The following is a 26,383-nucleotide window of genomic DNA, read 5'->3' on the forward strand; positions in this document are numbered from 1 at the left end:
TTTCTGTGTCACCCGTTTAATATCATCAGTTTACATGTGATTACTGTCCGTACAGTCATTTACATCAGAACCGTACAGACGTGAAGACGAGCAGGACTCAGGAGAAGCAGCAGGACGAAGATTCACACTCCTCATCATCGTGTGGATGAAGTTTGTGAATCTTCCCGTTAATCTCTGAAGCAGGAAGCTGTGGATGAAAACGCGCTGGCTGTTTGCTTTTCTGGAGCTCTTTGCTTTTGTTACTTGGGCGTCCTGACTTGAACACAGTAAAACCCTCAGAATGAGAAGCGCTGTGGTCTCCTGTCAGCTGATCTGAAAAGAACCATAGACAGGAAGTCATCCCGAACTAAGGACAGGACAGGAAGCCTTCACCGCTCCAGGACTCGGGGGACGCTGCTTTGATTTAGCTTTCGTTTAACCGGATCAGCTGCTGCGCGTTTTCTCACACTCACCTGAGAACCAGCGACAGGAAGGAAGGGACAGAGCATGAACACGACTTTTCAGAATAAAACACAGAAACTGTAACAATAATACAAACATCAGTTTTAAACTATAATGTGTTAATGTTTGGAATCAATCACAGGCGCCTCGTACAGGCAAACACAGGAACAGCAGCAGATATGACGGGACGATGAGCGCCACCTCCAGGCCAGGCGGGAAACCGCTGCAGTCGTTTTGTGAAAAACCTTAATGCACAGAAGTGCCGCTGCATCAGTGAGACATGTTAGGGTTTAAAACGATTAAATAAAGCTGTTTTATTATTTTTTATAAACACAATGGAAATGTGCTCATAAACATGTTGGCGCTCCGTGTTTGAGGGTCAAAAGCTTCGTCCAGCGCCATGACTGGATTTGAAATATTGAGGCGTAGACGTAGAGCACGGAGGGTTTTGCAGCATGCGTACACTTCAGGGTTAGAGAGATATTCTCTGGGAGAGTCTGAACAGAATGTCCTGAACTAGATATTGGAATCAGCGGTAGGATGAAAATGATCAAGGCTAGGCAGAGGGGTGTTTTTCTTTTCTGTCTCTTTCAGAGGAAGGAGCAGATACGAGGCGAGGTCGGAGGTGAGCAGGTGGGAGGACTCGTAGGGATCCAGCAGACGTTGGTTCTGGAAGAAGCTGTACGGCTCGCTGAGGGTCATCCTTTGTGTGAAGACAGACGGCTGTGTCACTTAGGGGGCGAGGCGTTTAACTTTTCAACTGCCAAAGCAAATCGTTTTAATTCAATTCAGTTGTATTTATATAGCGCCAAATCACAACAAAAGTCGCCTGAAGACGACAGATATTTCTCCTGAATTCCTTTGGAAAATATTTGACACATGCCCGAACCCTTCCTGCAGGTGGCGCTAGCCCTGATACAGCTGCTTCATCATCACCACATGGAAAACATCAGAATTCTGAGTTATGAATTCTGTTATTCACCTTTAGCACCACACCTGATCTCAGGTGTGAAGGTGGCCTCTTGGTTGGATTTAAATAAATGCTGCTGCAGTACCAGCTGTTGCCTGCAGGGGGTGACACACAGAGGCGAGTTTCTAACAGACCCCTGCTGCTGTTTTATGGCTTTAAAGGGTTAAAAGTAACAAGGTGAAGAAACATGGGAGGAAAAAGCCTTAAAGTGGGCGTGTTCTGCTTCTCCTCACTCCTGCAGCTCCGTGGTTTGGATTACTCATTAGGAAAGGACCTGGTGTTAAGCTTCATGTCCACGGACATCGTGAGTTTTTATAACCTGAGCTGAAAGACGTGCTGCAAGTGAACAGAGCCGATAGAAAAGCTACAGAGGCGAGAACGACCACTGAAGAGATTCTGGGGTTTGGACATGACAGGGTGACCAGCAGGGGGCGACTCTGGTGTGCGACTGTATACAAGTCCATGAGAAAATGAGCGCAGGGAAGTCTTTCCCGATGAGTCGCTGGTTTCACGTCTGCTTCATTAAAAAACAAAGTTTATTTTCTAAATTCTGGTCCCGTTAATACAAAGCAGGAGAGGGGCAGAGTGGGCGGAGCCAGGTGACAGAAGGAGAAGGTTTAAAGATGGTAGTGACACCTGCTGGGATGTTCAGATGTCCACTGGGAGTGAGCAGAATGGACAGGATCAGACGTGAGTCCATCAGACCAATGGCTCAGTTGGTCTGAGCATGTGCAGAAGCGGGAAGGTGGAGCTTCAGGCGGGAAGAGAAGAGAAAGAGCTCAGAGGAGGTTCATGGACGTAGTGGAGAGGGTTGGAGGGTGCTGGGATGGAAGATGATTCGCTGTGGAGAGCAGCTGACAGAGGAAGGAGACAGAGAAGCAGGCTGTGGTGGAGGATGGAGGCGGGGCTTCCATGAGTACAACAGAGCCGCCCACTTTCAAAACACCACGAAGGCGAAAATGCTCAAAAAGGTGCTCACGGTGGAAACGTCTATGCTGCATGTAGGAGGACATCTCTGGCTGCGAGTACATGAGCTCCGCCCACCTGATGTTCAAACGTTCTTTTCATGAAGGACAGCCATGAAAAGAACGTTTGTGTCAGATAAAGAAGGATTATTTTGAGTCGTGAATCATGCAAAGCTGCTCTGACAAGTCCACGAGTCCAGAGTTTCCTCCCCCTCTTCATCCCTCACGACATCACGTTTAAAGTCGACCATCAGGAAGTGACCGATGAGCAGAGGAAAATCAGCAGCAGGTGAGCGCAGGTGACGAGGAGGAAGAGGAGGAGCTGAATTCAATCTTCTTGTTAAAGGTGAAAAGATGATCGACCTGCAGACGGCGTTGAGAATGCAGAGCTACAAACAGGAAGCTAAAGGGCTGCGCCGTTCCCTCACTGTCTGGTTTCAACCCGGGCATCCAACCGAGCTCCCGTGACTCTGGGAGCAAGGCTCCGCCCTCCCATGACTCGCCGTCAGACGTCGCTCATGTCGAAGGCCCTCATCAGCAGGTCTAGGTCGCCCATGTTGGCGGCCTGGAACAGCTCGGGGCGGTCCATCATTGAGATGGCGATCCGCAAGGCGGCCCAGATGTTAGCCGACATCTGCTGCTGGCTGCAGCGCTGACTCCGCCTCTGCTGGTTCAGCGCCGTGAGGAAGTTACTGACCGCCTCCCTGCAGGACCAGGACCGGGGTTATACAACTACATCGCCGCAGTAAGACTGGTCTGTGTGAGGTCAGAGGTCAGTGCCAGGGTTACCTGTGCGCTCCCAGGTTGATGCAGCTGATTCCCAGGTTGTACCGCGAGCGGATGAATCCGGGCTGCAGCTCCAGAGCTCTGGTGTACGCCTCCACCGCCTCCTCGCTGCGGTTTCCGTTGGCGAGCGTGGCTCCCAGACGGTTCCACAGCAGGTAGTCCTGCAGAGAGAAACCCCGCCGCTGACAGCGTCACTGCTCGTATGAAAGGACCGCCACCATGTTGACGTGTGTGTGTCTGCGTGCGTGTTACCTGTGGCCTGACAGACAGCGCTGCACTGAAAGCTTCCACCGCCTTGTCGAAGTCCGAGCTCAGGTTGAAGAGGACTCCCAGCCCGGTCTGCAGGTCGGGATCCACACAGTCCAGGTTCAGCAGAGCCGCCTCCTGGAAGAGGAGCAGCACGTCCTGCAGCTCACACCTGCGCACACACACAGCTTGGTTCCATCCAATCACAGAGGAGTTGGAACTTTACAAGAACAAGCTGACTGAACTTCATACCTGGCAGGTGTGGAGGCGTGGGGGCTCCTGCACGGCATGGCCGGGGAGCCCCGTAGCGGACTCCTGCTGTCCTGGACCAGGTGTTTATATCGCGGGTTGTGACAGATCCAGCGGCGCAGCACGTCGCCGGCCTCCCGCTGCATGCCGCTGTTAGTGAAACTGACGGCGAGCGCCATGAGGGCCGGCAGGTTGTTGGGGCGGAGCTCCAGGCACCTGCAGCAGGTAAAGCAGATTAGCTCCAGCAAACAGTTAGCATGTCAGGGTTGAATATAAAGCAGAGCTCTCCAGCATGAAGGCGACTGACCTCTGCAGCGACACGATGGCGGCCTGCTCGTTCTCGTTGTCAGCCTGAGTCATACCCAGAAGCTGCCACGCCTGAAAACGTGAAGAAGAAGAGGAATGTGAGAACTCACTGATTCTGATTTGGACCGAGCACAAACGACCTGGCTGAAAATGGTTGGACATCTAAACGTCACGCGGCTCCGGTCAGCCCGTTTAGGCCCCGCCTTCTGTGGGACCGCTGGGTCTCGCCACAAACCTCTGCCTCGCTGTTTTTTTCCTCGCTTTCAGTGCCATGCATCATGACACAAAGATGAAGGCGTTCGCACGCAGCGCTCACGCGTGTTTGTAGTGCTGGGTGTGTGTGATGATGCTTAGCCTGATGGTGGTGATGTACGTTTTCCAGCTGCTGGTAACTGTAATCTGTATCTGAGGGGAAAACGATATTCAGCACCTTCACTTTATTTTAACATCGTCATCACCATGGTAACTCAGTGGAAAGGCGTGCCTTTTCTGGCTTCCTCTTTGGACACGATTGTTTCCGTCACTGAACTTCTCCTAATTTGTCTCTTTGCCGGTGCAGACTTCTCCGCCCCTTTCTCTTCCTGATGCAGTGAAATGTGGGCGTGGCAGACTGCAGGCCATGAGCACGCGTCACCAACACGTGCTTGGTGTTACAAACAGAACTGGCCAGCACAACGTTTCATATGTCACATGATAACTTTCATCTCAACTCCCCCCGGTCGTGTTTCTTCCTGTTAAAAGGGAGTTTTTCTGCCCACTGTTGCCATAGCGCTGGCTCATAGGGGTGGAGTGTTTCTCTGGAGTTACATAAAAAGCCTTGAGCAGACTGTTGGTAGGATTTAGCTCTACATAAACAGAAGTGAATTTAATTCGATGTGTCAAATTATCTGGATGAATCTGAGATCCTGACATCGGAAGACGGCACACTGAGGTGATAAAGGGATGGACGAGGTTGCAACAACACTGTGGCGTTTAAACAATCCTCAGTTTGACCTTCATCGTCTTCATCGTGTCTACGCTCTCTCACGTCCAAATAAAACAAGCTGTGATCAGCTGTTGACTCTGAGAGCACAGGATGAGACTCCCATCGTCACATCTGCGTGCAGATGTTTCTGCGTGCAGATGAAACATCATTCACGGATGGCTTGCTGTTGCAGACCAGACACAGTGAAACGATGAACAGCTGGGCGCGTCGCATCACCTCTGAGTCCTGCGGGTCCTGCAGGATGGCGGCCTCCAGCAGCAGCACGGCAGTGTTCAGGTCTCCCTCCCGAGCTTTCTCCTGAGCCTCGGCGAAGACGTTGGGCCAGTCTCTGTACGGGTTGTTGGTGTTGAAATAGTAACCCTGCAGCGCACACACACACATACACACAGAGACACACACACACACACACAGACACACACACACACACAGACACACACACACACAGACACACACATACAGAGACACACAGACACACACACACAGACACACACAGACACACACATACAGACACACACAGACACACACACACACACACACACATACACACAGAGACACACAGACACAGACACACACACAGACACACACACACACACACACATACAGACACACACACACACACACACACACACACAGACACACACACACAGACACACACAGACACACACAGACACACACACACACACACAGACACACACACACACACACACACAGTGTTACAGTAAACTCTGCGGTGGCGTTTTAACAGGTGAGTTATGAATAATGACTAATAGACCTTTCTGTAATGCTTCACAGGCTCCACCCTTTCCCGCCTCTCTGCGTGTTAACATGTGTGCGCTGACATTTCACCTTCCTGCCCATCTTTTTATTGAAAACATTTTCCCAGCATGCACTGGGGCAGTCATTAATAATGTCAGATTACTGCTGCGCTGGATGTTTGGCCGCTTTAATCTGCAGCTGGCTTCAGATCAGCTGTGGGCGCCTCGGTAATCCCGCTCTAATCCCTTCTCTGCTCAGGTGTTACATCATGGCGGCGTGGAGGTGACGCTAACACGCTACCAAACATCTGCTCACACACATGAACACGGCGCAGACGTCTGCTGCCTTTTTGCTCGTCCCCCCTCGGGTCACCTCCGGTGTCACAGACTCGATCTGCTCAGAGTAAGACTGGAGGAATCTGAAATGTCGTCACGCACACGTCTGCAGTATTCACCGAGCTGCTGCGGAGACACTGACAGCTCACGCTCGTTCGTCTCAAACGTTGGTTTGTGTGAATCCAACTTTCACTCAGTGCTTTCTGGAATTCTGGGATTTTTCCTGTTTTTCCAGATTGTCTGTGTGTGTATGCCACATTTACATATCTTTGTGGGGACCACAATTTGGCATGTTACTATACCTGTGGGGACCAACAGCCCTAATGGGGACGAAATGTGTCAGGGTTACAGTTAGGTTATGGTTAGGTTTGGGTAAGCAGCTGGGAAAGCATTATGTCAATGAGATGTCCTCACTGAGATATGAAAACACGACTGTGTGTGTGTGTGTTTCTATCTGGAGGCTTGTTCTGAGCTCACCTTCTCTGCAGGTGAGACAGTGGGCGGGACCGGCTGCTGGTCCTCGGAGTCCTCCAGCCAGTTCCTCCGAGCGAGCTCCTCCCACTCAGCCTGCATCTTGTCCCAGAACTCTGTGTCCGACTGTCAGACAGGAAGTAGACAGACAGATGCTGAAAGGTAAACAGCTCAGACCGCCATGGCGTACCCACGCCCGGCTCACGCAGAGCACAGAGGCTCAGACCTCCTCGCCCACCTCCTTTCTCTTTTAGGCTTTTGACGCAGCTGACTCCTTTCAATGGGGAGGAGCAGCAGGAGCTCTACTCCGACAGCCGGGCCACCTGCAGAGGACGCTCCTCTCTGCCGCTCGTATCTGTGACCTCGCAGTTTGTGACGACAGGACTGCAGAGCAGCGAACCCACAGCTTCACCCTCTAAACAGGGACTCGGTCGGTTTGCCTCACCTTGTATGTGAGGAGCAGGATTTTAATTCTGGATTTAACAGGAAGCCAAAACAGGAGAAATCTGCTCTCTCTTTCTAGTCCCTGTCAGGACTCTTGCTGCAGCATTTTGGATCAGCTGAAGGCTTTTCAGGGAGTTTTTAGGACTTCCTGATAATAATGAATTACAGTCGTCCAGCCTGGAAGTAATAAATGCATGAACTAGTTTTTCACTCAGACATGAGGACCTGGTCTGTGCTGCCACACGTCTTTAAAATAAATATCCAGTGTTGTTTCCTGCACGCTGCAGTATGGCCGGGAACAGTAATGTGTGCAGGGCAGCGGTGGGATTTATGCACACGTGAAAGGTCACAGTTTAAATGTGCAGCGCCGTATAAATACTGGATCAGGACGCCGTCCATCATTAAACACTCGTCTGCCATGAATATGAAAGCGGCGCGTCTGGTTACTGGACCAGCCGTGAATATCAGTGCTGTCAGAGCCAATCAGCTTCAGAGAGGAGGCAGCGCAGCAGGCAGAACGTCCTGCAGGAGGACACCGGCCGGGCGAAGAAGAGTCACGCTTTCACGTCACGTGCGGGTTTTCACCGCGTTACCTGCACTCAGCTGCACGCTGTCAGACTCGGCGTCAGCGACATCGATGTTAATAAAACGATAAATCATCATCATCCTCACGCTCGACTGAAACACAACTGATGAAGCTGCAGGTGAATCGCAGAGACCTCACAGCAAAACTGATCTGAGAACACCTGCGGACGCTCAGGTGACAGGAAGTACACGCCATCTGTTTCTGAGCATCAGCTGACTCTGAGCGGCAAGACAAGAAGACGAGAGTTTCCTCCTGTCAGTATGTCACAGACGAGACTCAGAGCGAGGAGACGGGGGAGCGAGGAGGCGGGGCTCGGCGTGAGGAGCGTTCGTTCGTGACATCAGTGTGACGAGGGCTGTGTCCCAATTCAGGGTCTGCAGCCTCAACGATCCTCAAGGGCCGCGTACTCAAAGACCGCTAAGGCCGGAAGTGCGAGGCTTGTGAGATGGGACGGTCTAGCCTCCGTTGCGCTGCCCAGGTTGCCTAGCAACCATGATACTAACAGCTGGAAACGTGTCATACAGCTGTGTTTGACAGAAATGAAGGAGAAAATATTTTGTTCATTTGTTTGTTTCTACATGATATTTGATCATTCTCTGTGAGATTAAGCTCAGCTATTGAACGGCGTATATTTCAAAGTAAAGGCTTTAAAACCAAGTTAGTACAAACGTCACTGATGTCACATGACTTTGCCGACATGTGGCCAACAGCAATGTTTAATGTTCTTCGTTATTAAACATTTGCACATAAATAAGTGACATAATATTCAGTACTTACTTAAAGTTTACTCTTCGGCCGCCCCTCATCTTCCGTTTTTTTTTGGCAAAATTATCCACACCCACCGCCGCGCTATGCATTCTGGGATATGTTGGGCCACGAAGTCTACACTGCCACATCCTTAAAATTCAGGGGAATGAAGGACACATTTGAGGGCTGCATTTCGAGCAGCCTTTGAATTGGGACAGCCTTCGGCGCGTCGCTGTGACGTAATCGGCCTTAAAATGCGGCCTTTAAGGCTGCAGACCCTGGATTGGGATACAGCCGAGGACGCCCGTGTTAGCGTGTTCTTACCTCCACAGCAGCTTTCGCCCGGACAAACTCGTCCTCCAGAGACTCGTTCCTGAGCAGCAGAGAGCGAGTCCGTCTGCGCTGCCGGGACGCCCCGCAGTCCTGAAAGCCCACACACACACACACACACACACACACACACACACACACACACACACACACACACACACACACACACACACACACACACGTGCACGTACACACGTGCACACACAGCAGCAGGTCAGTGTGAAGGAAAACAAAGTGACTGGGACAAAGTCACAGCTGCATCTGATGCTCCTCGGCTAACCTCCAGCGGTCTGCACTCGTTTCTCCCAGGCTGCCTGAACTGCACACTGTCACTACAGATGGCAGACACACCGGGCCTGATCTCAGTCACTTTTGGCACTCACCTCTCAGTCAGAGCACTCGCTAACATCGTGCCGTGGTTCAAAGGTCACGATGAGGCGAGCGCGAGGCTGAGCTGCAGCAGCCAAACTCACCGTGACTCAAACCCACACCAGGGTCTCCAGAGCAGCACCCGCAGTGTGTACTCGCACACGGGTGAGCAGATGCAGTACTGCAGTAGTATTTGCAGCATGAGCAGTGGCTGACCTGCGTTGAAGAAATGAAGTCGAGGTCGTCGAAGCTGTGGATGTTGAAGCTGTTCTTGGTCAGCGGGTCGGTTTTAAACTCTGCCGACCTGAAGGAGAACAGCACAGTGTTAAAGGGGACCTGCTGGTCCTAATTTTGTCAGTGTCTTCAGGTGAGCCAGAAGCTCCGCCTCCACCTTTCTACTCTCGGACCTGTGTGATGCCAGAGAGTACAGATACCCTTTTATGGTGATCCCAAGTTTAGAAACTCAGATGTTCTGTTTGTGCAGGAAGCTGGTTCAAAGTGGGCGGAGCTAAAACTGCGAGTTTGAGACAGAGGACGAGCCCAGTGTGAGGTCATTCTGAGCCGGGGTCATGCAGAGCTACGTTACCACAGCAGTTCACTGGACGAGTGATGGGAGGTGCATCTCTTCTCGTATCTCCTCCTGCGCCCGCCGTCCTCCACGTCCAGGTTCACCTCCTCCCATTTCTCCAGAGGAGACGACAGGCTGACTGCAAACACAACAACATACCTGAGGTCCCATTATTATTCCTGGTGTGTGTGTTTATCAGTAATGAAGATGAGACAAGCTTCAGCCAGTAAAAACACAACATGGGAAGTGCAGCTGGGTGTAAACAGGAAGTGGGAACTCATCACAGTAAAAGCTGCGATTAAAGATGCTGCTCCTCACGACTCGGTGAGTTTAAAGCTTTTAATGAAATGAAGCAGTGAGAACCAAAGTGATGAAGGCCTGAGTGTATTGATAGATGGCTTTATAGCAGACGTGGGGCAGAGCCACACTTTTAGCTGATTTATTCGTTGCCTGAGGGCAAAGAAAGGCTCACGCTGCGAGCTTTGAGGTCTGACAGGTCCAGCGTGGCGAGACGGCGTTCAGTCCTCAGGAGGCAGCAGCTCACACGTGCTGGAACAAGCCGCGTCATTTCATGCTCGGGCTTATTTACGACGATGAATTTATGATGAAGACACTTTCCCATCGTTCACAGCTCCTGCTCCTCCTGCTCTCAGGCTGAGCTGCAGGTTTGAGCGTCTCTGGGCCAGATGTTGCTGCAGCTGTGGATGACGGCGTGCACTTTCAGTAATAAATATGACTACATGTTGTAATCGGCTTTTCTCCCGGGGCGTCTCTAGAAGACGCACAATCCCTCCACAGGGATCAAACTCAGTGAAGCTCGGGTTGAGAGATTGAAACCGTCTTTGGTCATGTGACTGTGGTCTGAAGGAGGCGGGGTCAGTCTGCTGCCTCACCTGCTAATCAAGGTGAGCGGATCACCTGAGAACTGAACACAGACCCTGCTCGCTGGCCTTGTCTCGCCTTTTAGATCCACGAACACAGAGACTCAGCCGCTCGCCTCCTCGCTGTCACGTGATAAAAACTGATGATGATGATGGCGTCGGGTTCAGGCTGCTCTCTGAGACTCACCTGAGTCCAGGGAGATCCTCTCAGGTGTTCTGGGACTAGCGGGCAGGTGTTCCACCTGCACCTGGATCAGCTCCGTCTCCTCGGGTTTGGCTCGGCGTCGCGGACTCTTCGAGCTGCCCTTCTTCCTCAGAGGGCTCCTCCTCCGCTCCTTGTTGCTCCCCCCGCTGCTCTCCCCCAGCTCGCTGAGGTCCACCAGATCCAGAGCTGTGGACAGAACTGCAGACAGCGGGAGAGGTGGACTCGTTACCCCGACAGGCTCAGTGTCTGTGAGAGCGGTCGGCCCTTCACTTTGGTGTGGATAACAGACAATAACAATATTTAACTCAGAAGTCAGAAGATTAGTGCTCAGAGTACTCACAGTACTCAGAGTACTCCGAGTACTCACAGCATCACAGTTTCGAGGTTATTTAAAACAGATTTACTGCCTCGGCTCAGCCTCGGAGGCCGACGAGCTCGGTTAGGACAGGGCGCCTCCTACACGCACGACCAGCTGGGACTGAGACGCTCTGGCCGACCTGCAGCGTTCGTTCATCACGGCGTCCACGAGCTGGAGGAGGTGGCTGTGAGGAGGCGTCCGTGTCCACCCACCCTCATCAGTGAGTTTAACCATCGAGCCTTCAGCGGTGTTAGAGGAGGGTTACAGCAGCGCTCAGACGTGTTCTTGTCACCGCGCTCAAAGACGAATAAAGTTTGAATTGATCCACGACCAATAACAGAACGCGTGACTCTGTGACCTCTGAGCGTCTCCCTGCAGCCCGGAGCCCAGGCTCGGATCAGATAGAATTTCAGCCACACCACCTCCTCCCGTCCTTCCCCTCCCCTCGTCTTCCACAGCTCAGCGGGGCTCCTCTTCCTCCTCCTGACACGTCGACAGTTTTTATGTAAATACAGAAAGAAGCAGCACAGCAGCCTGAGTTTAATGTGAGGAGGAGGACAGAGCAGACAGGAGGACAGAGGAGGTCAGAGGTGCTAATTAATGGCCGGTGTACCTGCTGAGTCGGAGGTGACAGATGGTTCACAGAGGAGGAAGGAGGACGGCCAAGGGCGGAAAGTTAGAGTGCAAGAAAAGAGAGGAGATCAGAATGAGGGGAGGTTAGAGGAGGAGGTTTCTTCTCACAGCTCAGTCATGTTTAGCAAATTAAATAAAACAGAAATGGATCAATAATGTTTCCCCTCGTTTCTCCTGCACGAGGGCTGAAAAAGAATCCTCACACTGAGCAGGAGGAGGAGGTGGAGGAGGAGGTGGAGCCCCGCTGAGCTGTGGAAGACGAGGGGAGGGGAAGGACGGGAGGAGGTGGTAATTAGCGGGAGTCTACCTGCTGTGTTGGAGGTGAGCGGTCGGGCGGAGGGGGTGTCGCTCCGGGTCTCCGACAGGAAGTCATCGATGGAGGGGCTCAGTAGGGGCCGGCTCTCCTGCTGCTCCCCGACCAGCTGGAGGGCAGAAACAACGGGTTAGAGCAGACCGCCGAGGAGACGCAATAACACAATAACCCCCCACCCCAAGGCACATACTGTAAGGTAAAGACTCCACAACAATGCAGAGAAACCCAACAATCATATGACCCCCATGAGCAAGTGCTTTGGTGACAGTGGGAAGGAAAAACTCCCTTTGAACAGGAAGAACCAGGCTCAGCGAGGGGCGGGGCCATCTGCTGGAGAAGGACAGGATAAAGACACGCTGTGGAGGAGAGACAGAGACTCTTAACAACTAAAGATGAGTTCGCTGCTACGTAGGACTCTGCATGTCTCTGGGTGGCTTCGTGTCCAGAGGTCAGAGGTCACGTTTGACACCATCAGCTATGGTTACACTCTGTCAGGACCTGTGAAAGTGAAGCTAAAACATGAAGCAGAAATCTACGCCGGCTGCTTTTAAAAGGACGGCTCAGTCAGGTGACAGGATGGAGCGGAGGAGGCGGAGCAGCTTTTAGGGCCCTGCAGTGATTGCAGGAAGCCGGCGCGGCAGAGCGAGCCTGTCACATTATGAAAGGATGATGAGATAACTGGTCCAAAGGTAATGAATGTGTCTGAATGAGGCACAAACACGTCGCCTCCACACGCTGGTGTCTGAGCGGAGCCTCCTCACAGCGGCACGACTCAGACACACAAATGAATCACAGCTGCCGCTGATTTCACCGGTGAATGTCTCGTTCATCCGAGCCGCTGCTGAGGGAGCAGGAGAGGCTGAAAACGGCCTGCAAAACACCAACCGTGTGATGGAGCACATGCCTGTGTCACAGCAAACCTTCAGCACCGCTCGAGCAGCAAATGAGGCGCCGCGTTCTGCACCGCAGGCGCAATCCGTGGGCGCGGTGCGCTCCCGGCTCTGACCGGGCTCTGTTACACCTGCAGAGGAGCCAGCTGGTGTGGAAACACCGGTGGATGTGTCTGTGAAGGTTCTCAGTCATCCAGGTCATCGTAGTCAAAGGAGCTTGCAAAGAAAAGCGTCTGGACTTCTTTAAGTTTCCTGAAGACGTTTCATCCGAGAAGCTTCTTCAGTTCAAAGGTCAAATGGTGGAGAGTCCCAGATTTAAACCCAGTGGGACTCTCGGCCAGTTGACCTTAGAACTGAAGAAGCTTCTCGGATGAAACGTCTTCAAGCAACTTAAAGAAGTCCAGACGCTTTTCTTTGCAAGCTCCTTTGAAAACACCGGTGGACAGATGTGCCCAACAGGCCGCTCTGCTGCCTGCCAGCTCTCAAGCATTCTGGGAAGTGTTAAATCCCAGTCTGATGCCAGATCACAGATTATTTTATGTGCCTTCCTAATCCTAATCCACAGCGCTGTGTGCGCCACATGTTTAATCCCATGAAGAGGCGAGCAGCACCGCGCAGATTCACTGTGAACTGATCGCTTCAGAATAAAAGCCCAAAGGAAAAAGGATATGAAACAGCACGGATCAGGAAACATATCCGAGATCATAAATCCAGAATGAGATGGGAGGATAATCCAGAGATAAAACAGCTTCAGAGTTTTATCAGCTGAACCAGGAAAAGTGGAGGGAAAAGTCTGGATGTGACACAGAGCGATGCTTAAAACCGTAACGTCGCTGGATGACTTCCTGACCACGTCGCAGGAAGAATGGCCAAGGAGGCGTTTGCTGTTTCAGGGCGTTCCTTTGTCATCGGGGATGAATCGGTCTCACAGTTGTGTGAGTCACGAATCTTCCCAGCTTCCTGCACATGTTCATCCTGCTGCTTTAGTTTTAAAGGTTTCGATGACCTCGGTGAATCCTCACTGCCGTGTCTGGAACAGAAAACTCTCCCGAACTCCAGCAGGGATCCGACTCTGTGCCCAGGACGAAGGACGAGGTCTCCTTTTCCGACCTGGTGAGGTCTTTCAGCTCATCCTCAGAGTTCATCTGACACAACAAACACACCGACGACACTGTTCTGTTTTCCTGTCGCTGACAGATGATATTCAGATCATTTTTCAGTGGGCTTAGGGTTACAGTGAGCATCCGGTAAAAGTGTCGACGAGGAGGAAAGAGGAGAGCGGTCAGAGCTAAATGACTTTGGTGCTGCGTTTAAAAGCCGGGGACAGCGCGGGGAATCGCAGCGCCGCGGCTGTGTGAAGGTGCGGCAGCTGGCAGCGATGAAGTTTCTCTCTGAGCGGAGCACAGTAACGGCAGCTGCAGCAGAGCGGAGGGTCAAAGGTCGGTGACATGATCACACTGAAAACTGCGTACTCTGCAGACGGGAATAAGACGGTTGTTCACTCAGACTAAACCTGAGAAGTCTGACAGCGGCGGCGGGACCGTGATGCACAAAGAAATGTTTCAGCAGAGCAGTAAACGCGCTGACCTTTGACCTGCTTGCTGTGAGCAGGAACTAAATGTCGAGCTGCGAGGGGGAACAAACAACTACGGTGGTCATGCCAACCTTGGTCATCACGGGGAGGAAGGGGTTCCCTTCAGAGGATGTCTTTTTTACCAGGAAGCTCCTTCAGCAACAACCTTTTCCCCTACGACAGGCAGACGGGCAGGGTCGCCGTGATGGGCGGAGCCAGAGGCGGCGAGTCGTGATGTTGTGTCAGTCTGTGCAGAAAGGCTTCAGGTTTCACGCTGGCAGCTTTTCCGTCCGGCTCAGTGGCGACGAGGACGTTTCTGATCTGAAGCTGAAAACGAGGAGACTCACCAGAGCTCTCATCTGTGCACGCTGTCCACCTGTACCCGATCTTTCTGCCGCTCGCAGCAGGTCCGTAAATAATTCACATTAAAGTTTATCTGAAGAATTTCTAGAACAATCAATCAATCAATCAATCAATCAATCAATCAATCAAGGCTTTATTCGCCACGTGCAGGTTGCCCTGCAGTGAAATGGGCCCCCCCCCCAACCCTACACACACAACACAGACATCACATGCGGACACAGGTCGGAGATCGGTAACATTACAGAAAAACACTGAAATATACACAACGATGGGAAAGTACAAGAGGAAAAAAAGAGACCTCTACTCATGCTGGGCTCCTGGGAGGACAGCACAAGAACAGGAAACAAAAAACTCCTCTGCACAGAAAGCACATAAATGTCCACAGCACAACATTATGGAGCACGTGACCAGCCACAGGGTCGGGTGGGGGGTGAGGAGTAGGGCTGCCACGATTACGTCGACTATCAGACTCGTCGACGACTGATTTAATAGTCGACGCGCCGTTTGAAGCTTTGTAAGATCCCAAAAGACGCAGGAATAAGTGGCAGGATTTAAGAGTGTAATAATGGACTGAAACAGAAGATGGCAGCACTGCATGTACAAGGATGCCAGCTGCTGTTAATCCACGAAGAAGAAGCTGTGTCCCAGAATTCATAGCGCAGCCCAGCTCAGTTTCCAACAATGGCGGCAGCTAGTTAGTTTTAATATTACTCTTATTATTCTTTCTGGGTCACAAAATAAACGTTTAACATATGTTCAGGCGAGAATGTAGCTGTGTAAACCTCAAATATCTGCTCAGTTTATCAGGACACCACATATTTTCAAAAGCGCTCCGACGTTTTCGGAGACGTCTGTTACCCACTAGCTCGATAGCTAGCCGGGGGCTAGGTCACTAGCGCCGTGAGAACACCGGACTCCCGGCAAATCGTTTTCAAACCCACCGCCGTCTTTCGCTACTCAGGTTAAACATGATATATGAGTCACTTAGATAACTTAAAATGTTATTGTTTGGCTTTTTTAGTATTTTATTTGTTCCTGAGTAAATCGGTTTGGCTGAGATTAAAGTTTTTACACAGCTGAATAAACGTCAAGCAGACAGCTGATCATCAGAAGTGTGAGATGCTGGAGAATATACTCCGGTGTCCTGTTATATTTTAGATAGCAAGGAGTTTATTAAACTTCACCGAAACAATCTGCAAATTTCATTAAAATGTAATAAACTATCATCTTGTCTTTATTTTTAGTTAGCACCTTAAAAGCTTAAAGCTGTAAGCTAATGATAGTTCTATAAGAGCAGATGCTGCTGGTGCAATAAGCTGTAGTTTCACGTCCAATGGATGATGATCTGATTAGTCGACTATCACAATAATCGTTTGTGGCGGCCCTAGTGAGGAGTCATCCGAAGCAGCACAGCAGCCATCCTGACCAGTGCTACCATTCCAGTGCGGGCTCAGATCCGCCGTGTTCCCAGGAGGCAACAAGCATCGAAGGCGTTTGGAAGAGGAGGGGGGACGAGTGTGTATCAGTGTGTGTGTGCGTGTCCAGAGTTCAGCTGACACAGTGTCCTTCGCCCCGCCAGGCTCAGTAAACAGTCTTCCAGCCAACCCAGGTGGCCTTGCATGGAATGGGAAGAACAGTCTAAACACAGTCGTTATCAGGGTGTTGTTGTTCGGCTCCAGCCTTGAGACCACAGGTAGATATCTTCAGCATCCTCGATCGACAGTCCCGCCAAGCACACGATCCTCCATGTCTGCCACCCGTCCATCATGTATCCGGCAGGGAAAGTCCCTCCAGGGCACTCGAGCTCTCCCGAGCCCAGACTTCTCGTTAAAGGGTGTCAATAGCATTCAGAGACCAGTTGATCAAATCCATAATTCTCTTTAGGTTTTAGAAACAGACTGTGAGAGAGTGTTCAGGGAAAGTAATACACACGAGACGAGACAAGGACACAAGAACTAAGCAGGGAAGATAAGGGAGAGGAGAAAAGTGCGACGGCCTTCGCCCAGGGCCAAACGAGAGCCATTCTGTTTTATTCTGCAGAGGGAAGTCATACGTAAACGAGATGGCTCTGTGATGTCAAAGGAGCTTGCGAAGAAAAGCGTCTGGACTTCTTTAAGTTGCTCGAAGATGTTTCACCTCTCATCCGAGAAGCTTCTTCAGTTCTAAGGTCAGATGGCGGAGAGTCCCAGATTTAAACCCAGTGGGAGTTTCCCCCCAAAGAGGCTTTAGCTGCTGAAGACAGCTAAGCTCAGCTCTCTCTGACCATCACTCTACTGCACATGGGCAGTAACATCGGGCGTAAATGGAAACGTAACAGACATCCAAAGACATCCAGCTCCCTGAAACCTGGACTAACCTCAGCAAAATACATCTGTGAATAAATATAATTCAGGCACGAGAACCGCGATAAGGTCCGATCCACTAAAACTCTGACCCGGCCCTGAGGAACCTGCAGCTCAGGTACGACAGGTGAGCTGGTTCACCTGCTGCCGTTCAGAGGGAGGAATGGCGAGTCGTGACGAGCGCCAGCGGGCAGAGGAAGGCGAGCTGAGAGCGAAACGCGCCTCTGTGAACTCGGCAGCTGTAATCAATAAAACATCATCTGCAGTTTTATTATTAGAGCCGTGATGGAGGCCGAAAGCAGCAGCGCCCCACCACCACCATCATTAATGGATGACTCGCTTAACACAGACATCACGCTACAGCGAGTGACCGAGGGGCACGCCGCGTTCAGAGGTGGCTCCAACATATATGACATCACTCTGAGGTCATGTTTACGTGAGTGGACGCTCTGACTCCAGACTCAGGTGTAGGGCAGCCTCACGCCGCGCTCTAAAGGTACTTGAGATAAGGACACATTTCAAGCGTTACACAGTGATTGGACAGTTTTTGTGATGTCATCCTGCATCAGTGGGACAGTTCCTGCTCTCCAAGAGCTGACAGAGCAGCGGAGCAACTAAAGTAATGGGTAACTTTTTACTGAGGAGTAAATCCATGATGACTCAAAAGAGTAGTTCAGAGAGCATCAGTGATCAGATTATTCAACCAGGAAGGATGTCAGCCGGACTACATGGTTCTACTGTGATTCTACTGTAAAAATAGAAGACACACAGTAGAAACTGAGAACGTATCTGTCTCCATCTCTCTGTTCTCTCTCCCTCACTCTGTGTGTGTGTTGTGGAGATGCTGTCAGACTATAAATAACCTGCTGTTGTGCTGAGCAAACAGTCCTCCATCAGTGCTGCTGCAGCACATCCTCAGTGTGCAGCCAGACTACTGCAGTACTCTGCTGATACTGCAGTACCTATTAGTCACGGGGAGTCTGAGAGCTGCCCTCCATCACACTTTGCGTGTTTTTTTTATGAAACATGGGCCATGAAGCGGCTGTAACAGCTGATCACATAAACAGAAGTCTGCTGTCAGACGGGCGGATGCTGGGGGAGGTGGAGGGGTGATGCCTTTAGTGTCGCTCAGTAAATAAAGCGCAGGTTCAGGCGTGGTGGGGAAACTGTGCCAAGGACGTGAGCTGACCCCAGAGAGATTCAGATCCTCCCGCAGCGCTGCTGCTAATTAATCTTGGATGAGTTTCCCCCCGTGGCTCTCCCAGCTCCAGCCGTACTGTAACTACAGCAGAGGACGCCGAGCGGCAGCCTGCAAACGCGCTCGAGCTCAGGGCAACAAAGAGTCTGGGTGTAAACAACGGCAATGCTCTCAAACACACCGCTGCCCCACCATCTTCAGTGTAAAATCGCTTTGATCTTTCATATTTGCCACGAATTGCCAGGACAGGCAGTCTGCTAGCACCAGCCAGACACCTTTGACATAAACACACATGGTAGTTCTGACAGGTGGGTGGAAAACCCCTCGTCCTCAGACGGACTCACAGGTGCTGCTGATGACCACTGAAACTTTACTGGCCTCGTTTGGTCTTTTCCAAAACACTCTGACCCCGCCCCTGAAGACTGGGCGGTCACTGAGGCGTCAGATATTTCTAGTGTTTAACTGCGTCCCAGCTGTTTGCTTCTGTCTCGCTCAGTGTGCACAGGTGAAGTCGATTCAGAGGAATCACGAACACCTGAGACATGACCTCGTAAACTCCGCCTCACATCTGCAGCACGCCACTCTGCTCAGTGGACCGAAAACCACAATCTCCCAGGAGGCTGTGTGCATGTGTGTTTGTCACTGGGATCAGGCTGAACACTTCCTGCAGCAGCACTGCTGAAGCTTCCCTTTCACCGAAGTTAATGAACAAACGTATGAGACCACACGACCCTGAATGCACCACAGGTGGAGAAACATGGCGGCAGCATCATACAGTCGCTGAGCTCGCTTACTCCATGTTTGAAAGCTGGTTGAAATGGAGCAAAAGCAGAAGTGTGAGACCTAAAACTCTACTTCAGTGTTAATGAAGGATCCTTTCAGCTCGGAGAGCTCTCACTGAGCTGCAGGACGAAGCTCAGCCCAAATCTGAGACTTGTGGTCTCTCTTGTTGCCTGATATACCGTGCTTCCATGTCTGTTTGCACACATTTCAATGACTCGTTGCACTAATTGCCCATTTTCCCTGCAACATATAAAGCAATGCTCCAGATGTTTGCATAGTACGGTCCGTTAGGTCCTTCTGAGCAGTCTTCACTGTGGAAGTGGAGCCCTGGGAAGCTCTCTGTGATGCTCTTTGATTCTCTCCTTCCTCACATTCACACTGGTAATGAGGGCGGACGTGCCCTTTCTCCAGCCGAGCGCCCTCCCGAGATGTTCACACTCCTCCACAGAGGAGGGGCAGATACTCACTCACAGTGTTCAATGACAGGGAGAGAAACACTGGGTGGGGACGTTTGTGGGGAGGAGAGCCCTCAACCGGGCACCAACTCCGTCTCCTCGTCCTCACTCTGCAGGCTGAGCTCTGCGTAGCCTCACGTGACCCAGTTCTCCACCTGCTGCAGGTTCTTGTTAGACCGACCCTGGAGCTCTCAGCTTCAGAGCAGAACCAGGACCACCAGCTGCAGGACGGCCGGAGACGGCCCGGGGATGGCAGCGGCTGCCCTTTCAAAATGAAAGCGAATTTTCTGCTAGTCAGTCAGATGAAAAATAATGAAATAAAAATGCTAAAATGTGTCAGCGTGTATAATCCAAACAACTGAAGTGTGATTATGAGTCAGGAAGCTGAGCATCGACCTGTGAAACGTAAGGAAATGATTTTCTGTGCAGCTCAGCATTTTATTGAATTGTATTGTCTGCCTGTTTCTCTGCTGATCGCCCCCTCCGGGATCAGTCTATTTGCTGGTGTTTGAAGGACTTTTTTTCCCTACGTTAAAAACATTATTTAAATATTAACTTATTGGTGCTTCTGTGATGAAAAAGTGTCCTGATTCTGTCTTTAAAGACGGAGTTTCACAGGAGGAACTGGAAGTGAGAGAAACCTCTGGGGTGGCCAGAGCTCTACACGTGGAGCTGAAGCTGTTTGGAAATGATGATGGAGCAGCGAGAGCGGCGGTTTGTCACAGTGCAGTGATTAAATCATAAATCTGCCTGCTCTGCGGCAGCTTTACGACCCTCCACCGATGACAACCTGCACATTGTTTCAGTCCCTGCAGGAGCATCACAGGCAGATTCCCACAGTTCTGCAGGCCGCAGTCTGAGCACAGAAGCCCAGACATCCTCCAGCAGGTGAGTCCCAGCTCTGCCCCGGGGTCAGGACATGAAATGGTCCAGGGGGTGCTCTGGGCAGATGCTGAACCCTCCCTCAACTGGATCCTCTCAGAGCTCCTCTGATCCCGCAGACGCATTTCATTCATTTGACTCTGAATGCTGAGCTGTGACATCCACTTCCACCACTTTCTGATTCACAGACATTTGAGCAACAAAAACATTTCTCTGCAGAAGCATCGGAGAGACCAGTCCAGCACCTCTTATGATCACAATATCTGATTTTCAACACCCCACTTCCTTTTTTACTCTTTTTACATGTGATGCTTTGTTCACAGCAAATGCTGCCTGATTGTCAAGTAAAAATATTTCTCCCACAAACTTTTTCTCCTTGTGCTGAAACGTGTCATTCATTCAGCATTTCACATCACGGTCGCTGACCAGAACTGAAAACCCAAACCACAGCCCTCAGAAGGCCCATCTGCCAGCACAGATGGACATCCATCCAACCAACCGTCCATCAATTCATCCAACCGGTCATCCATCCAACCGTTCACCTATCCATCCATCCATCCATCCATCCATCCATCCATCCATCCATCCATCTGTCCACCCATCCAACCGTTCATCCATCTATCCATCCAACCGTTCATCCATCTATCCATCCATCCATCCATCCATCCATCCATCTGTCCACCCATCCAACCGTTCGTCCATCCATCCAACCGTTCATCCATCTATCCATCCATCCATCTATCCATCCATCCATCCATCCATCCATCCATTCAACCAACCATCCATCCATCTGGTCATCCATCCAACTATCCATCCATCCATCCATCCATCCATCCATCCAACCGTCCATCCATCTGTCCATCTGTCCATCCATCCATCCATCCATCCATTCATCCATTCAACCAACCATCCATCTGGTCATCCATCCAACTATCCATCCATCCATCCATCCATCCATCCATCCATCCATCCATCCAACCGTCCATCCATCTGTCCATCTATCCATCCATCCATTCATCCATTCAACCAACCATCTATCCAACCGTACATCCATCCATCTGTCCATCCATCCAACCGTCCATCAATTCATCCAACCGGTCATCCATCCAATCTTTCACCTATCCATCCATCCATCTGTCCATCCATCCAACCGTTCATCCATCTATCCATCCATCCATCCATCCATTCATCCATTCAACCAACCATCCATCCATCTGTCCGTCCATCCATCTGGTCATCCATCCAACTATCCATCCATCCATTCATCCATCTATCCATTCATCCATTCAACCAACCATCTATCCAACCGTCCATCCATCCATCTGTCCATCCATCCAACCGTTAATCCATCCATTCAACCAACCATCCATCCATCTGTCCGTCCATCCATCTGGTCATCCATCCAACTATCCATCCATCCATCCATCTGTCCATCTATCCATCCATCCATTCAACCAACCATCTATCCAACCGTCCATCCATCCAACCGTCCATCAATTCATCCAACCGGTCATCCATCTATCCATCCATTCATCCATTCAACCAACCATCTATCCATCCATCTGTTCAACCAACCATCCATCCATCTGTCCGTCCATCCAACTATCCATCCATCCATTCATCCATTCAACCAACCATCTATCCTACCGTCCATCCATCCAACCAACCGTCCATCCAACGGTCCATCAATTCATCCAACCGATCATCCATCCAACCTTTCACCTATCCATCCGACCATTCATCCATCCATCCATTCAACCAACCATCCATCCAGCCTAGGGCTGGGCGATATGACCCAAAATTCATATCTCGATATTTTTTAGCTGGATGGCGATATAAGATATATATCTCGATATATTTTTTTAAAGCCATAAAGTAAGAACAAAAAGAGAGTTCTTAGTCAAAACTGTGTCCCAGATGTCACACAGGCACTTTTATTAACATAACATAGAGCAGATGTACATAAAATTTACTCAAAAATAAATTATGAGCATTTATTAAATAATAATGCTCCATAAATAAAAGAAAACAATGTTGTTTTTGTGCATAACAAAAAGCTCACAAATGTGCAGTCAAAATGTAAACTAAAAGACGAGCACAATAACAAAGACAGATTTCACAGCTGCTCTGTTCCCAACTTGTACTGCGTGACTGACAGCCTGGAGTTTGTAATCCGCTTCGCAACCACGTCTCTTGGTGCCATTTATGGTCCTTATACACAGTAAGGTAATATTACGTTGAAGCACAGTAAGTATCACTCCGCGAGGCTCAGCCGTAATGCTCTGACAATCCATCAAGCGGTGCAGCACCGTAGCTTACCAAAGTCGTAATAAAACATTTTTGGACAGATTGCTGAGCGCTGTGTTCCACATAAAATCGGTTCGCGGCCATCAAGCACAACCAGAATTCATACATAAGGCGCGCTGTCAACTTTTGAGAAAATGAAAGGATTTTAGTCCGTGCAGCACCTCTGGGCTGCATGGCGTTAGCGTGGTTAGCTCGTTAGCGTGGTTAGCTAGCTAACACGTTGACGCCGTCCAGCCCCACGCACGGGGCGATGCGCAGTAACTCGTTAACGGAGATTTGCCGTGTCCATCTTGTCGCTTCCTGCAGGTGAAGCGATGGGGGAGGAGGGGGAGTTGTGTTCAGTGAAGGAGAGGCGAGGCCGAGTAACGTTGCGTAAAGACGAAAGTGGACGAAAGAGAGGCAAACTTGCGGCTCCGCAAGTATAATTATAATGTAACATAGACTATATCGATATAAAGGATATTGTCACATCTTATATCTCGTATAAAAATATATCGATATTTTTTAAAAACTCGATATATCGCCCAGCTCTAATCCAGCCATCTGTTCAACCAACCAACCGTCCACTAGGGCTGGGCCATATTATACCGTTCACGGTAATACCGGTATAATGTTAGGCAACGATAGGAAAATGAAATATCGCGATAGAATATGAGTAAAACGCGCATGCGCACTGCCTTTGTTTTCATACGCACATGGCCGATTGTTGAGTGAAACAGATGAACCAGAATTGGTTTGTAAAAATGGTGCAACTTCAGTGATGTGGAACTGGTTTGGTGTTTGTCCGTCAGATACACAACAAAGCACATTTTTTTTGCAGAACATGCAAGCGGCGTGGTTATTGTCGTTATTGTCGGACTAAGATGCTCTTAAAGCTGGGAGTAATCTGGGTCCTAAACTCCGTATCGTTCAGGTCAAACAACACTGCAGCATCACTTAGAGTTAAAAACTGTCTAAATTCTTTCATCTTTAATAAAATGATCAGCATTGCTGCTTTACCAGGTGTAACTATGAAGTTTAACTTCCAGGCATCCATGAAAACAAAATTTATTACATTTAACGGAGTTAGAAGCTAGCAGGAAGCTAGCGGAAGTTAGCTCGCTAGTTTCGCTAGTTACCTAAGGTTCAAGGTTCTTTATTTGTCACATGCATAGTTATACAAGTATAACACACAGTGAAATGTAGCCTGATATAGCATGTTCTGACTGAGAGATTTCTGAAGCATTCAAACGTACAGCTCTGCTATCACGTCCAACATAAATGAAGACAGGAAACTAAACAGCAGTGACGTTTGTAGGGTTACTGAAGTTGGGCTAGCTGGTATATAATGATGTGCTACGTGATCGCTAGCGACGCAGCTATGTTAGCATAACATAAACAGTGAAGCTGGAGGATGAACACTAACACTTTTTCCACTCCATAAAAGTTAACGTGAAGGTTCCTCATGGTTGGAGACAAATGCAATCGCATAGCAGGATGCTGTAAACGGACCAAACTTCAGTCAGAACAACTGAGATAATCCATCCACAATACGAGGTTAGTCATTAGTATACTGCAACAACATGGGAATAGAGCAGCTGCAGAGAAATCAACATTAATGAATCAATGGTACAGAAGTGGAGGAAGCAAGAAGAATGAGTTTAATAAAGTTTGATTTATCTGACTGCTTTGTTTCGCTTAATGTGCCTTATAATCCCGTGCACCTTATGGTCCGAAAAATACATATTTGACTTTTTTATTTGGCACACTGCAGGTTAATGTTGCAAAGCAGCTCTTTTTAACTTCAGTGGATATTATACATGGTTATGCTCAGGATATGTCAGCCCATTTCTACTGGAAATGCCTTTTGGTTTAACTTTCAGCAAGGAATTTGCATTTGCACTGTTACATTTTTATAAAGCTTTAATGTACATAAAAACCAGCTTCTTGTTTAAGTGAAAATAAATGGAAGGTTGTCTTTTTGCGCTAGTAATGTTGTGGAGTTGTATTTTGTCTCGCATCAATTATATCGTCAGTTATATCGTTATCGCAAATTTTCAAATATATATCGTGATAAATATTTTTGGCCATATCGCCCTGCTCTACCGTCCATCCATCTGTCCATCCATCTGTTCAACCAACCAACCATCCATCCATGCATCCATCCATCCAACCAACCAAATATCCATCCATCCATCCGTTCATCTTCTTCTTTTTATCCGGTTCAGGGTGGCTGGATCCTCTCCCAGCTGAACAGATAACCTAACATCCAAACACTTAATCTGCCTTTGTGTTGTTAGGAGGAACCCAGAGAGAACCCACACAGGAACATGGAGAACCCGGTCAGTGCTGTTAAAGCACCACAGCCTGAAATGTCTCTGACAGTCGCTGCTGGAGTTTTTATGATGACACAAAGAGGAAGGTCAGGACTTCACTTCTGTTTGCTGCTGAGTGGATCAAAAACACTCCAGCCTGGTGTGCTCCTGATGCTGATCCAGTGACAACAAACACAAACACAGGTCTCATGCCTCCTCTGCTGCTCACAACAGTGACTCCACTAAAACGACATTTAGACACGCTACACGACGAAAAGCTTCACCAGGTTAGAAGAATGACGGAGGCGGTCGTCAGCAGCTGAACTTTGCCTGATTAGTCACAGCGATGGTTTACAGGACTCTTTTTAATCTTAATAGAACACTAAAGAAACTTTCACACCCTGACAGGTTCAACTCTGGGACTGAGGTCAGTTTCATATTTCAGCTGTGAAGCTGTAATCTCATATGTAACGTTCATATTAAACCTGAACGCTTTGAGACGTTTAACAAACGAAGGAAGACGATGTTTTCTGTGGAGCAGTGAATAACCGTGGATTCTGTTCTCAGATCTTATGGAGCAAAGAGGAAACATCAGAGGTCCAGATCATTCAGGAACACATCGCAGGTTATAATAATGTCAGGTGCAGCATTAAGCTGTTCCATTAAAAATGGAAGAAAGTGATCAATAAAAGTGCTGATGTTCACTTTCTAAACACAGGAAGCAGGCTGATCTGCAAATGTAAAACGCGGAAATATCTGTCACAGCAGAAGCTGCAGTCAGTCAGTTTTATGCAGGGACTTTTACATCCTTTATTTATGCAGATGAAAACTCAGCAGACATAAGAATGATGATGATGATGATGATGATGGTGTGGGGACAACAACACAGAGTCATTTCTTTAAGCCCTCCAGAAACATAAAAACTCAGGTATGAGCTCACCTGGACCTGGTACATGTCTCAGTCCTGCAGCTTTCAGCGGCAGGCAGCTGGAGGCGAAGCCGCCAGCAGTGCACCTACACCCGGTTTCAGTGCGACAGACGGCGCGGTGTCTCTCCGGAGGCTCCCCGCCTGAAAGCTCCGCGTCCGGCTCTGACTCGTCCGAACGCCTCAGGCTCCGGGACGCATCTCACTCCGCTCCGGCCAGGGGAGGGACGAAGGTGGAGCGAGCAGAGCCGAGCCGCTCCGAACAGCTCCGAGGTCAAAGCACACCGGCGAAACACAGCCTCTTCCTGTCAGCGCTTTCACAATAAAAGTCACAGCTTTAAACTTCATTATTTAAACGGGCTTTCTGTTGAATTACTACCAAATTAATGGAAACCACACATTTCGGCACTTTTATTTATGTTATTTT

General features: G+C 49.6%; 1 protein-coding gene across 3 annotated transcripts; it reads right to left on the minus strand.

The window, feature by feature from the left end:
- pex5lb (peroxisomal biogenesis factor 5-like b) lies at positions 1-26,237 on the minus strand. Of its 3 annotated transcripts, none has more exons than XM_086271744.1 (13): positions 25,972-26,236; positions 11,939-12,053; positions 10,623-10,838; positions 9,573-9,693; positions 9,203-9,290; positions 8,612-8,710; positions 6,517-6,636; positions 5,165-5,308; positions 3,965-4,035; positions 3,661-3,873; positions 3,415-3,580; positions 3,166-3,323; positions 1-3,080 (listed from the first exon to the last, which is right to left on the minus strand). In XM_086271744.1, exons 1-13 carry the CDS (start codon positions 25,984-25,986, stop codon positions 2,882-2,884), a joined length of 1,725 nt encoding a protein of 574 aa, XP_086127870.1. In that variant the 5' UTR covers positions 25,987-26,236; the 3' UTR covers positions 1-2,881. The 3 variants fall into 3 exon arrangements, with proteins under 3 accessions (XP_086127870.1, XP_086127872.1, XP_086127871.1); XM_086271746.1 differs by lacking the exon at positions 25,972-26,236 and adding an exon at positions 14,500-14,523; XM_086271745.1 differs by lacking the exon at positions 10,623-10,838 and having other exon boundaries at positions 25,972-26,237.
- Between the last annotated feature and the right edge of the window lie 146 nt (positions 26,238-26,383).

Source organism: Aulonocara sp. 'chitande type north' Nkhata Bay, linkage group LG18 (genome assembly GCF_057382095.1).
Source record: "Aulonocara sp. 'chitande type north' Nkhata Bay isolate Kocher_YH1m ecotype deep benthic linkage group LG18, A_spYH_male_GT1.1, whole genome shotgun sequence".
NCBI classification, from domain to species: Eukaryota; Metazoa; Chordata; class Actinopteri; order Cichliformes; family Cichlidae; genus Aulonocara; species Aulonocara sp. 'chitande type north' Nkhata Bay.

What these genes read in the sequence shown, in the direction of transcription:
- pex5lb (XM_086271744.1), bottom strand. An exon ending in GCTCACCTCCAACACAGCAG is followed by an intron (nt 10,839 to 11,938) that starts GTAGACTCCCGC and finishes CGCTGTCTGCAG; the next exon opens with TTCTGTCCACAGCTCTGGAT. An exon ending in CGCTGTCTGTCAGGCCACAG is followed by an intron (nt 3,324 to 3,414) that starts GTAACACGCACG and finishes TTCTCTCTGCAG; the next exon opens with GACTACCTGCTGTGGAACCG.